The 11,629-nt window shown below is 37.0% G+C and overlaps 1 protein-coding gene across 2 annotated transcripts in view; it reads right to left on the minus strand.

Annotated features, from left to right (window-relative positions):
• LOC110104291 (protein ENHANCED DISEASE RESISTANCE 2-like) overlaps positions 1-11,629 on the minus strand; it is a 54,654-nt gene that overhangs the window by 8,637 nt on the left and 34,388 nt on the right. For both annotated transcript variants that reach the window (XM_028700792.1, XM_020833320.2), the window contains exons 14-17: positions 10,796-11,001; positions 10,608-10,674; positions 5,410-5,585; positions 4,538-4,639 (exon numbers count right to left, since the gene is read on the minus strand). In XM_028700792.1, coding sequence (XP_028556625.1) covers positions 4,538-4,639; positions 5,410-5,585; positions 10,608-10,674; positions 10,796-11,001 — 551 coding nt within the window. The remainder of the gene's footprint in view (positions 1-4,537; positions 4,640-5,409; positions 5,586-10,607; positions 10,675-10,795; positions 11,002-11,629) is intronic.

Here is an 11,629-nt window from a genome sequence, read left to right on the forward strand (position 1 = left end):
CCCCATAAATAAAAACCCTTACTGAGCAGAAGGGTCAATTCCAGAAGCAAGACAAGAATCCCAAATACTCTTAAAATCAGAATCATTCGCATAAGTATCTTTCAAAAAATCAAAAGAAGTGACAGTTGAGTAAACAGTTACCAATAAATGAGATCTCCGGCTTAAAGCATCAGCTACCTTGATTAACACACCAGACTTATGCTTTATGTGAAAAGTATACTCTTGCAAAAAAGAAACCCATTTAGCATGCCTTTTATTCAAACTTTTTTGAGAACCCAAAAATCATAAAGCTTCATGATCAGTATGTAAAACAAATTCTCATTGAATCAAATAACATCTCCAAAATTTCAAAGCCTGAACAATAGCATAAAATTCCAAGTCATATATAGAATATTTGAATCGAGCATCATTCAGTTTTTCACTAAAATAAACAACAGTTTTCCTTCTTGACTAAGCACGACACCAATACCGACAAGAGAAGCATCACAATCAACTTCAAAAATGCTTTCAAAATTTGGCAAACTAAAAATGGGAGCTTGACTCATTTTTGTCTTTATAATTTCAAAAGTTTGTTCAGCCTAAGGTGTCCACCTAAACACCCCTTTCTTCAAACAATCAGTAATAAGAGAAATCAGAGAACTAAAGTTCTTAATAAATCTTCGAAAAAAAGAAGTCAAACCATGAAATCCTCTCATTTCACTTATGTTTTTAGGAGTGGGCCAATTTTGAATCGCTTCAACTTTTATTGGATCAACTTTTATCCCTCCAACATAAACAATAAAATTCAAAAATGTTAAGCTCGAAGTCATAAAGGAACATTTTTTTAAATTGATGAACAGCTGTTGTTCCCTTAGAGTTTGTAACACTTGTCTCACATGAGTAAGATGCTCAGAAGAGTGAACACTATAAATCAAAATATCATCAAAATATACAACGACAAACTTGCCAATAAAAGGTCTCAAAATATGGTTCATAGTTCGCATAAAAGTGCTCGGAGCATTCGAAATCCTAAAAGGCATCACAAGCCATTCATACAAATCCTCTTTAGTTTTAAAAGCAGTTTTCCATTCATCCCCAAGTTTTATTCTAATCTAATGATACCCGCTTCTCAAATTAATTTTGAAAAATATTTTTGCGCCACTTAACATATCCAGCATGTCATCCAGTCTTGAAATATGAAATCGATATTTAATGGTGATTTTATTTATAGCCCTACTATACACACACATTCTCTACGTTCCATCTTTCTTAGGAGTTAATAAAGTAGACACAGCACAACGACTTAAGCTTTCTTTAATCAAATCCTTCTTTAACAATTTAATTACTTGCTTAAAAATTTCAGCATGCTCAGTCGGACTCATCCTGTAATGAGGCAAATTAGACAAAGTTGCTCCAGGAATTAAATCAATATGAAGCTGAATATCTCTCATCGGTGGCAACTCTGCAGGCAATTCTTCAGGTGTTATATCAGAAAATTCATTAATCAAAGGCTGAATTTCATTTGGAATTTGAAGAATAGGGCCAGCTTGCTTTCCCACAATCAAATAAGCTACCTCAGAATGTTTCAAATTATTTGCATTCAAAAGCAATTTAGGAGTTTTATTTTGGCAACCTTGTTGTTTCTAGCATGTGAATCAGACACGTGTTTTTGTGGGTAAAGAGTGAACTCCTTGTTGTTTTGGATTAAGGTATAAGTGTTCTTCTCTCCATTATGAATAATTTTGTTATCAAATTGCCAAGGTCGACCCAACAAAATGTGACAGACTTCAAGAGGCACAACATTGCAAATAACTTGATCCTTAAAAGAACCTCAAATTGTTAAGTTGACGACACATTGTCTTGTGATTGGAACCTCACCTCCCTCCTTAAACTAAGAGATTTTATAAGGCTTAGCAAGTGGTTTGGATTTTAATTTTAGCTTATCAACCATCAGTTGCGACACACAATTTTTTGAATTTCCATTATCTATCATAACAGTGCAGATTTTTCCTTCAACAGTATAAGTTGTTTTGAAAATGTTTCTTCTAAGCCACTTGTCCTCGTTGTCAATTTTATTTGTTAAGATTTGTCGGATTATCAAAAGTTCTTCTCCTTCATCTCCATCAATATCTATTTTTTCTAATTCAATGCCATTTTCAGTTTCAGAATTGGTTTCTTCTTCTTCCTCTACATCTTCGTCGTTTTCAATGTAGTTATTTCTAGGTTAATTATTTTTTCTACAGGCCACAGAGAGATGGCCATAAAGCCCACATTTGTAGCATGGTCCGATTAATTTAGGTTGTTCAGAAGGTTTAGGACCCATAATTCCCTTTCCTTTATCCACATTTTGATTTTCAAAAGACTTTACTTTCACCTCCGATGTTCCCACAGAAGTTTGAGATTAATTCTTAGCCCCACCAGTTGATCTTCGCTTGTATGTTTTTGTTATCTTGTTATGACCCCTTTCTCTTTGCTATTGTTTTTCAAGTTTTAATGCATTTGATATGCCTCATCAATTTTAATTACATGATGTAAGTTAAGTTGATCTTGGATTGACCACTTAAGACCGTTGACATATCTTGAAACAATTTTTTTTTCAAACTCATCTAAATCATTTCTTGAATGAAGTTTATAAAACATTTTAGTGAATTCTTCAACATTTTGAGTTCCTTGTCGCAAGCTATTAAATTCCTGAAAGAGAGTTCGTGCGTAATCAGATGGTAAAAATTTTCCCCTCATTTTTTCTTTCATTCGTTCCCAGTTTTGTATTTTTTCTTTTCCATGTCTTTGCCTATTGTTTTGTAAGTTCCTCCACCATGTAAGAGCATGACCTGTGAGTTTTAAACTTGCAAATTTTACTTTCTTATTTTCCGGAATCTCTTTCTAATAAAAAAATTGATCCATTTTTTCGATCCATTCGAGAAATAGATCAGGTTGTAATTTCCCCTCAAAATTATAAACATCTATTTTTATCCCAAAATCCCAATTCCGTTATCGCCTATTATGATTCCTAGGGACTTCTTCTTCACTTTCAGACGTTTGGATATTATGTTGATTAACATTCAAATTAGCAAGTGTTTGAGCCATTTCATTCATCTGATTTTGCAAGTCTGTTAATTGTTGCATCATATTTTGTTAATCCTCCGAATTATTAGCCATCTTAGTGTTTCAAAAGAAGACTCGCAAACCAAGGACATGCTAACTTTCCTGATACCAAGATTGATGTAATATAGACTAGACTGATGAGCCAACTTGGAGAACACAAAGAAAAAAAAAAAACTCGATTCAATATAGAGTGTAATCAACCAAACAAACACCCGGTCAAACAGAAGATTAATCAAAAGAAACAAAATAAAATCCTAAAAATGCTATCCTCAGAACAACCGTCTAGCGGTTTCCTCGCATGCATCGAATGTAAGAGAAATGTAAAAGATAGTGCTTAGGTTTGCAAACTGAGGATCCACCACAGCAAAAGAGTCCAGCGTCCTACCAAACTCCTTCGGCAAATGCCTCCAAAAAACAGCCAACAAACAACTTCCAAATGCTTAAGAAGAAGGATACAGGTGGAGTGGAACTTGCGTAGAGAAAAAGAGGTTAAAAGTCAAGACGAAATAGAGAGGAGGAAAGGGGGTGGAATAAGCTCTCAAGCTTTTCCAAGAGAAGAAACCCTCATGTTTTTGTAGAGACTTTGCTCAGATTTTCAACAACCATTTCCAACTCAAAACATCTCTATTTTATAGCCAAAAGGAAGAAGCTAAACAGCCACAACACCTCCAACCAAAATCAATCAATTTTGGGGAAATGAAAGGCCAAAAGACACCACAACATCCCATAAAAACTGCACAGAAAAACAGGGAGAAAAAGCTACGGGAAACCCAGCCAGCAAGCCACGGGAAGCCCAGCCAGCAAGGGACCCGAGGAGCCAGCACAGGAAACGGGCAGAGACTCACGGGAAAATAGCCAGGGGAAAACCGAGAGGGAGAAGTCACAGGAACAGCAACAGCCAGGGAAAAACCAAGAAGACAAAGGGGAAGGGAAGAGACACAAGTCCACTCCACAATAATGAGAATACCTTTTTGATTTTATGAGCTAGGAAGTGAATTTATTCCACCAATTATTGAGCTAAACTTCAGCTCAAGTATTAATGAGCTACACCAAGTAGAACCCAACTTCATTTAAGCTCAACCCAAGCAGCCATAGCCCAACCCGAGACAGCCAAGGCCCCAAACCAAATGCAGCAAGCAGCCCAAAGGACGGGAAGGACTCAATTGCCGGCAAACCCAAGACTCGCCATACCTAAAACCTCCTACCATGATCATTGGATGCCTTCCATCATTGGATAGCTTAAAAAAAACATAAAACAAAACTATATATTGTTCATATTACATCAAAACAAGATAAATTAAAAACATGAATGCATCATCATTCCTGGAAAAATTCCAAGAAATCCTAATCGCCCTATTGTTTTCTGACTGAGAAAAATTTTCTCAACGCAGAATTCCATGAATTAGCAAAAAGCCTATAGAAAAGTTGTTAATATTCATGATATTGTATATACCTGAACAAGGCGGTTTGGATGATGAGCAATTTTGTCCATGCAAGTTTCTGCGCTAAGCCAATCAACTGCCAAAAGCTTTAAAAGAGGATCTCCGCCCGGAACCTATTTTATGACAGAATAATTATTAGTAGTCCTTAGGTGAAGCTTAAATAACACAAATACTTAATAAACACTGTCAAGGAGAAAAAATAAATAAATAAAGCGAATAGAAAAATAAGTGCAAATAAATTGTATGTTTTCCAAGGCAATCAGGGTTAAAACCAGCACACAGCATATGGTAGTTTTATGTTGCAGCTGATCCAGCAAGAGCTTTGTTGCCAGGTTAGCATTAATTCTTGGTGACAACTTGGATATAATCAAGTTAAAAAGCAAGTCTGATCAATGCAAGGGCAGTCAAGAATCAGGTTCAAGTGAGTTAGCCTGATTCAAGATCGTATTTTCAATTTTGCTTGATCGTGGCTAAAATCTGGAAAAATAAAACAGTTTTGAAAGTAGATTTTACACTCCAGTCAATATGAGTTGCCATACGTAATATCTTGAAGAAAAAATTATTTGTTGCTTTGCAATTTATCAAATGCAATCAAGTCATGAATTTGGTTATTTGTTGTTTTGCAATGTATCTCAACCATTAGTTTAATTTCGATAAAAAATGTGTGGTTTAAAGCTGTTTTCATTTTTCTATTAGCATAATTTACTTTTAGAACACAAAAGCATCAACCACATATGGCAAACTGAAGTTGGAAATTCAAACTTCTATATAACATGTCATAGAATTCAAAAGAGAACAAAGATAAAATCATCACCTCGTTTCTCTAGCTAAATCAAATAGTTGAAAGCTAAAAGAACATGAGTGACAGCAAATTAATAGTAACCTTAGAGCAATCCTTTAAGTAAGTCCTTCCCCTTATCATAAACCCTGGCTCACTAGGCTTAGTCCAACAGTTGGTATCAGATTCCCCTTTCCCTTGATGTAGTGAACCATGGAATTGACTTGGATTTATAGTAGCAGGAGGATAGGTAGTATCCAGTTCATTATTCTCTCCTGTTGCTGCATTCACAAAAACAGCATCATTTGAATAAGGAATTAATTAGTTGCTTTTAGAAAATTACACTCCATCATGATGAGGCCCTGAAGAGAAGTGTCATTTGAGGGGACTTATGACACAATGCTAAATATCTGGGTAAGATTGCTGATAATGATGACAATAAATATAAACGAGGCAATGACTGTTCTGGTGGTTTTAGTAAGCGCAAAAATCAGAGTTTTAAAGAAAGACTAGCAGTCTATACGCTAGTAAAACATTTTTCAGTCCTATTTATAACATCCATTTGCAAAATTGATGATTTGAAGCCATCGCAAATTCACAGACTAGATTCCAGTAAGCTGATACGCCCTAGGGTTCCACAATTTCGGTTTTTCCCTAATTTCCCCCAAAAATGAGGAATTTCTCCACGAAAAGCATAGAGAAACAATCACAAGAGGGTTGAGATGAAAAGCAAGAACCTTTGCATTGAAAGCCAAGAGAAAACAAGATAAGTTTGTCCACTTTGAGAAGGACAAGATCTCCCACAAGAAAACCCTAGAAAAGAACAAGAAGGAAACTAGAAGAAGAAAACTAGAAAGAGAATACACTTTTCATAATGCCTCCAACTAAACCCTAATGGCCCCCTTCATACAATCCAAAAGTCCCTCACATCCCCAAATTACCCCCACTTAAGTGGGTGGGCCCCTTTTTGTCCAGCCGGTCCGCCCGCCTCCCATAGACCCGCACGGGTCTAGGATGGACCGGGTGACCCGGTCCATCATAAGCCTACCAAGCAAACTATTGGGTTTTTCATTGGACCATACCAGAGTCAAAAATGTCATGCTACTCATACCAAAGAGAATCTGGTAAAGGTATGTTACTTATACCAAAGCAAACCCAAAACCAATCCAACTAAAAAAATCATGATCTTAACTAACTACAGATGTTCAACTTGGTATGGGCACTATTAATATAACCCAAACTCAAATTGAACCAAGTTGACCGGTTTAAATTAAGTTGGGCCCACAAAATGCAGAATTAAAAGAGCAAAGACTAATAAGAAAAAAATGATATTCTCAATTTCTTCACCTCTACCCCCTTTCCCTTTTGATATGATTGGGCTGCTACTGGTTATCGCTCACACTTAAAACCAACCCGTACTCAAAACCAACCCATCTAAAAGTTCAGTCTAACTTTGATGAGGACATCAGATTTCGACATGTGTACTATCGCCGGAGACGCAGATCGACGGCTACGATCCAGAGCCTCTATTTCTGATTTATTGGCATTTTATTTATGCTTGTATTTTTTGTTTCCTAGTTTGCCCCTGTGGGCATTGAGTCACTTATGTAGCCCTGAGGGCATTTGTGTCATTTTCGTTTTTTTATTTTATTTTGGCCTACTTATATGAGGCCTCATGCAATGCAAGTTTTTAGTTTTTGGAATGAATGAAATTTTTCTCTTTTGATCTCTTTGTGAGTTCGTGTCACCTTTCCAGATCTCTTTGTGAGTTCTTGAAGAGGTGGAGCTTGTAGATCTCTTTGTGAGTTCTAGTAGAGGGGATGGAAGAGGTTTGAGGCAATTTGAGGTTTCATCTAGATTTTCCAAATCTTCCCCTTGATTTTCCGGCCATAGCTCCCCCCCCCCCCCCCCCCCCCCCCCCCCTCCCTCAAATCATCTTGCCGCCGGCCTCCTTGGACCTCCCAAGCCGCCGGCCTCCACCACCCTAACCCCTTCCCGGCCGCCGGCCTCTTCCCAAATTTTCCCTCTCCACCTCTCTACCCGCCGGCCCTCTCTCTTGGATTTTTTAATTTGAAATTCAAATTCCCCAAGAGGCATTACTTACTTTCCAAAAATAAATCCTAAATTTAGGCAATCATCTTAATTGGATTTCAATTCCAATTTGAAATTCAAATAGTTACCTAATTGCTTAATCATAAATTAGGAAACTTTCCTTTTGTTTAAAATCTGAAATTACTTCAGATTTTATTCAAATCTATTAATTAATCAAGTGGGCCCCACCTCCTCAAAACCGAATCCCCTCCCCTCTTCTCTATTTTGGCCAGCCCCTCTATGGGCCCCTTCTCTCTCCAAAATTAATGCCTAATCCCCACTAAATCAGCCCCAAATCTCTCCCCATTGCCGCCCCTCTCTCCCTCTTTGTATTGATTTGAATTTTCAAATTAAATCCTTCACCTAGCTTCCCAAAATCTGAATACTTTCAGATTTCCTGCCCTTACCTCTTGGCTTCCCACACTAGCCGACTCCCCTTCTAGACCTCAAACCGGCCAACCCTTTTCCTCCTCCAAGCCGCCACCTCCTTCCTCCCTCTTCTTCCTTTTGGGTGTTCTTTCAACCCTTGGTGAGGATGCATGGCGGATCCCAAAGTTGATCACGGATTCGTACTCGATGCCCACAGAGACATCCACATCATTCGATCACCATTCTTCGACATCGGGTTTGGTTTTGATGACACCGTTGAAGATTACTTGAACCGAATCCTCCCCAATCTCGTGGAAATCCTCGACGATCAATTCTTGGACTACGAGTGGACCATCAACGGCCATCCACCCGCTTCTCCAACTCCCGCTTCTTCCCCGGCGACGAGTCCTCTTGGCATCACTTGTGTAATAGTGGTATCTCTACTGTGCTTACGATCCTCTTCCGCTAACCTCCACCGTCAAGAATGATTAAAGGATCTCGAGGTGAAGGATCTATATTTAAACATAAGGCTTTGTTATAAGTGGCTATTTGCATTATTTAAATCTTCGGTTATTCTTTTGCAAGTTCTTGTAATCTCCAAGTGTAATCAATTAGTATGGCTTAACCTTTCATTACATCTTCTTTAACTCTACTTGAGTAAGCTAGACTTTATTGCTAGTATGCGAAGTTAATAACTTTTATCAATCTCTTAAATTACAATTCTTGTATTCACACATAGTATCACATCAAACTTACTAACAGACTGATGACCAGGCTTTTATTGGACATTATTAACCCAAGCAAATCATCAGGCGAATCAAGTGCACAAGCATAAATTCAAGTTAATAACTTTTCAAATTATGATCTTCATTATTATAATCCCAATTGTTTGGGGTTGACTTAACTCCATGCATTCCCGTCGTAAATTTTAATTTCTTTCTCAAACAGGGAACTTTATACAATCTGAAGTCAAATAGAAGCCCAAAAAAGGTGTAGTGATTTCTTACCCTCTTCATTCTTCTTTACTGCACTCTGAACCATGTCAAGATACAAGAAAGCTCCTCTTGATTCTCCCGCACTACTCACAAATACACACACACATCTTTCACAAAGCAACTCGTCTTTTTACATCAGTTGACTATGTGACCAAGGCCGAGTCTTTTTACATCATTAATAATATTTATATTCAAGTCATTAAGGATATGTATACATAAGTTATTACTTGTATTTAAACACAAGATAGATTGACACTTTGACCAAGTATTTTCCTATTTCAATTGGATTACATCAAGGACCAACTTTAAAGCCATATCTTTTTGCTTTAGTCATGAATATTCTTACTAGACATTTGCTAGAGGATGTACCCTGGTGTATGTTTTTTGCTAATGATATTCTAGTTGATAAGACTACAGGAGTTGAAAGAACACTTGAATTATGGAGGTCAACCTAAGAGCCTGAATATTTTCATTCGAGTAGATCTAAAACCAAATACATGGAGTCTAATTTTAGTAGTGAGAGATCTAGTGGTGATATTGTGACATTGGGTGAACAAGTCATTAAAAAGAGTACACATTTTAGATATCTCAAGTCTATTGCTCAAAACAATAGTAAAATAGATGGAGATATTATTAGTAGAATCCAAGTTGGATGGTTGAAGTAGATAAATGCATCAAGCCTGTTATGTGATAGAAAAGTACCCCTCAAACTTATAGTTCATAATATTGGTCGTTAAAAGATAAGATGGTGGTGACCCCTACAATGCTTTATAGCTCAGAATGTTGGTCAATAAAAGATAAGCATAAAATTAAGTTATGTATTGCAAAGATGAGGATGCTCAGGTGGATGAGTGGTTTAACACTTAAAAGATAGAATGTGAAACGGGTATATACATTAAAAGGTTGGAGAGAGTCGCCTTAGATGGTTTGGTCGCATAAAATGTTGGCATTACGATGACCTGGTTAGGAGACTAGATATATGAAATGCGGCATATGTTAAGGAAGGTAGAGGTAGACCTAACAAAACTTAGAAAGTATTAGAAATAACATTTTTTTATTGGATTTAAATGAGAATTTGCTCTTAATAGGATACAATAGAGAAAAATGATTCATATAGCCGACCCCATGTAGTGGGATAAAGGCTTGATATTCTTGTTGTTGTTGGCTTGTTGCTGCATATTTTTATATTCTACATGCATAAAAGGAGTAAAGACCACTTTAATAAACAACCATGTGTTCTTGGTTGACTGATTCAGCGAAATCCATTCTGCAACATCTCATCCAGCAATGCACCACATTTATCAGAAAATAGAAATTCTTAGGGGCTGTTTGGTAGCAGGATTTAGGCCGGATTTGAGCGAAATCCAGCCAAACGGCCTAAAATGCAAAACCAAATCTCACAGCAAGTGAAATCCGGGATAGACGGAAAATTACGCTGATTCGAGCGAAATCCGGGATTTCGGAAATCCTGTATTTTGCGGGATTTACGAAATCCAGGCGCTAGAGTAAGAGTCCCTTGGATAAATCCTGCTTTATAGCCAAACAGTCACACATGATTTAATTGGATTTATCATAAATGTTACCAAACAGTTTTCAGGATTTAACCCCTCAGGATTTCGTAAATCATTTACGAAATCCTACTTAAATGAAATCCTACATTCTACCAAACAGCCCCTTAGTATTGAACAGTTGCCTATAAGGTCAGTAAAATAAGAATACATTCCATTGTTACCACGATTACAACAATGGAATCATTATATGGTGCTGCTACATACAAGAATATTAAATCACATACTGAATCTTGTAATTTTAACTTTGACAGAGATAGTTTTATGTTAAAGAGGCAACCTGCACTTTTCTTTAAAGCCAAACTCGCAATGGCCCATGAAACGTTCTTCAATTTCACTTTCCCAGCCTGAAATGAAAAGAATATGCCCATTATTGAAGTTGTCTAGTAAATTTTGTTATAGAATATAGCAAATGATCCTGTTAGAGACAATGCAGTTGGACATGCTAATATTTACAATCAGTTCTACCTTCGGGGGCTCTTCATCATCACTGTCACTGTCCTCATCTCCTAAGGAGCCATCAAAAGCAATTGCATCATGAAACTCATCATTAAGTTCTGAATTCTCGGGTTCTAAAGAAGCAGTGGGAGCAGCATAAAAAATATTTGAATGCTCAACTGTTGAGGGAGAGTCAAGAGCTAGTGAAGGATTTGCAGCAAAATATTCTCTTAAACCTGAACATTTAAAATAAAGAACTCAGTTTTTCAACTAAAAGAATATAATTGAAGAAGAAGCCCTTCAGTTTACAGTATCAGTTTTCCGGGTTCGATTCAACATTAGTTTTCTTAGCTTAAATATTTGCAGAGTTACGTGAGTTAGTTCTCGTGTCTAAGGGATCCAACGATGCAATCACAGAAGAAAAAATGCAATCACAGAAGAAAAAGATGAAATCAATCAAACAAACTCTCTATAACAAGTATATTCCATGTGTTAGTATTGTGTATCTTAGCTTCTTTATGGGCTCCGAAAAATTCTGTGTTAGTATTGTGTATCTTAGCTTCTTTATGGGCTCCGAAAAATTCCATTTTTGATGTTTGTGTGATCCCGGTCTCTTTATGCCATTCGTCTATTTTTATTTTAAGTGTTTGTGTGACGATGGCGACAGAGAGTTTTAACGATATTAGGTTCCGGGGGAATTTTCAGAAGGCAGATTGGGTTTTAGATAAGACACTACCCAGAGATTTCGCCCTCATTTTGTGAGGACTTTTTATCTGAGTTCTGGTTTCCTATAGGCGCAAGCCCCTATAGTTAATTACCCCTCCCAATAATAGGAGAGAACTTTCGATTAAGGCTAGTCGTTAA

Source organism: Dendrobium catenatum, unplaced genomic scaffold (genome assembly GCF_001605985.2).
Source record: "Dendrobium catenatum unplaced genomic scaffold, ASM160598v2 fragScaff_scaffold_1593, whole genome shotgun sequence".
In the NCBI taxonomy this organism is placed as follows: domain Eukaryota; kingdom Viridiplantae; phylum Streptophyta; class Magnoliopsida; order Asparagales; family Orchidaceae; genus Dendrobium; species Dendrobium catenatum.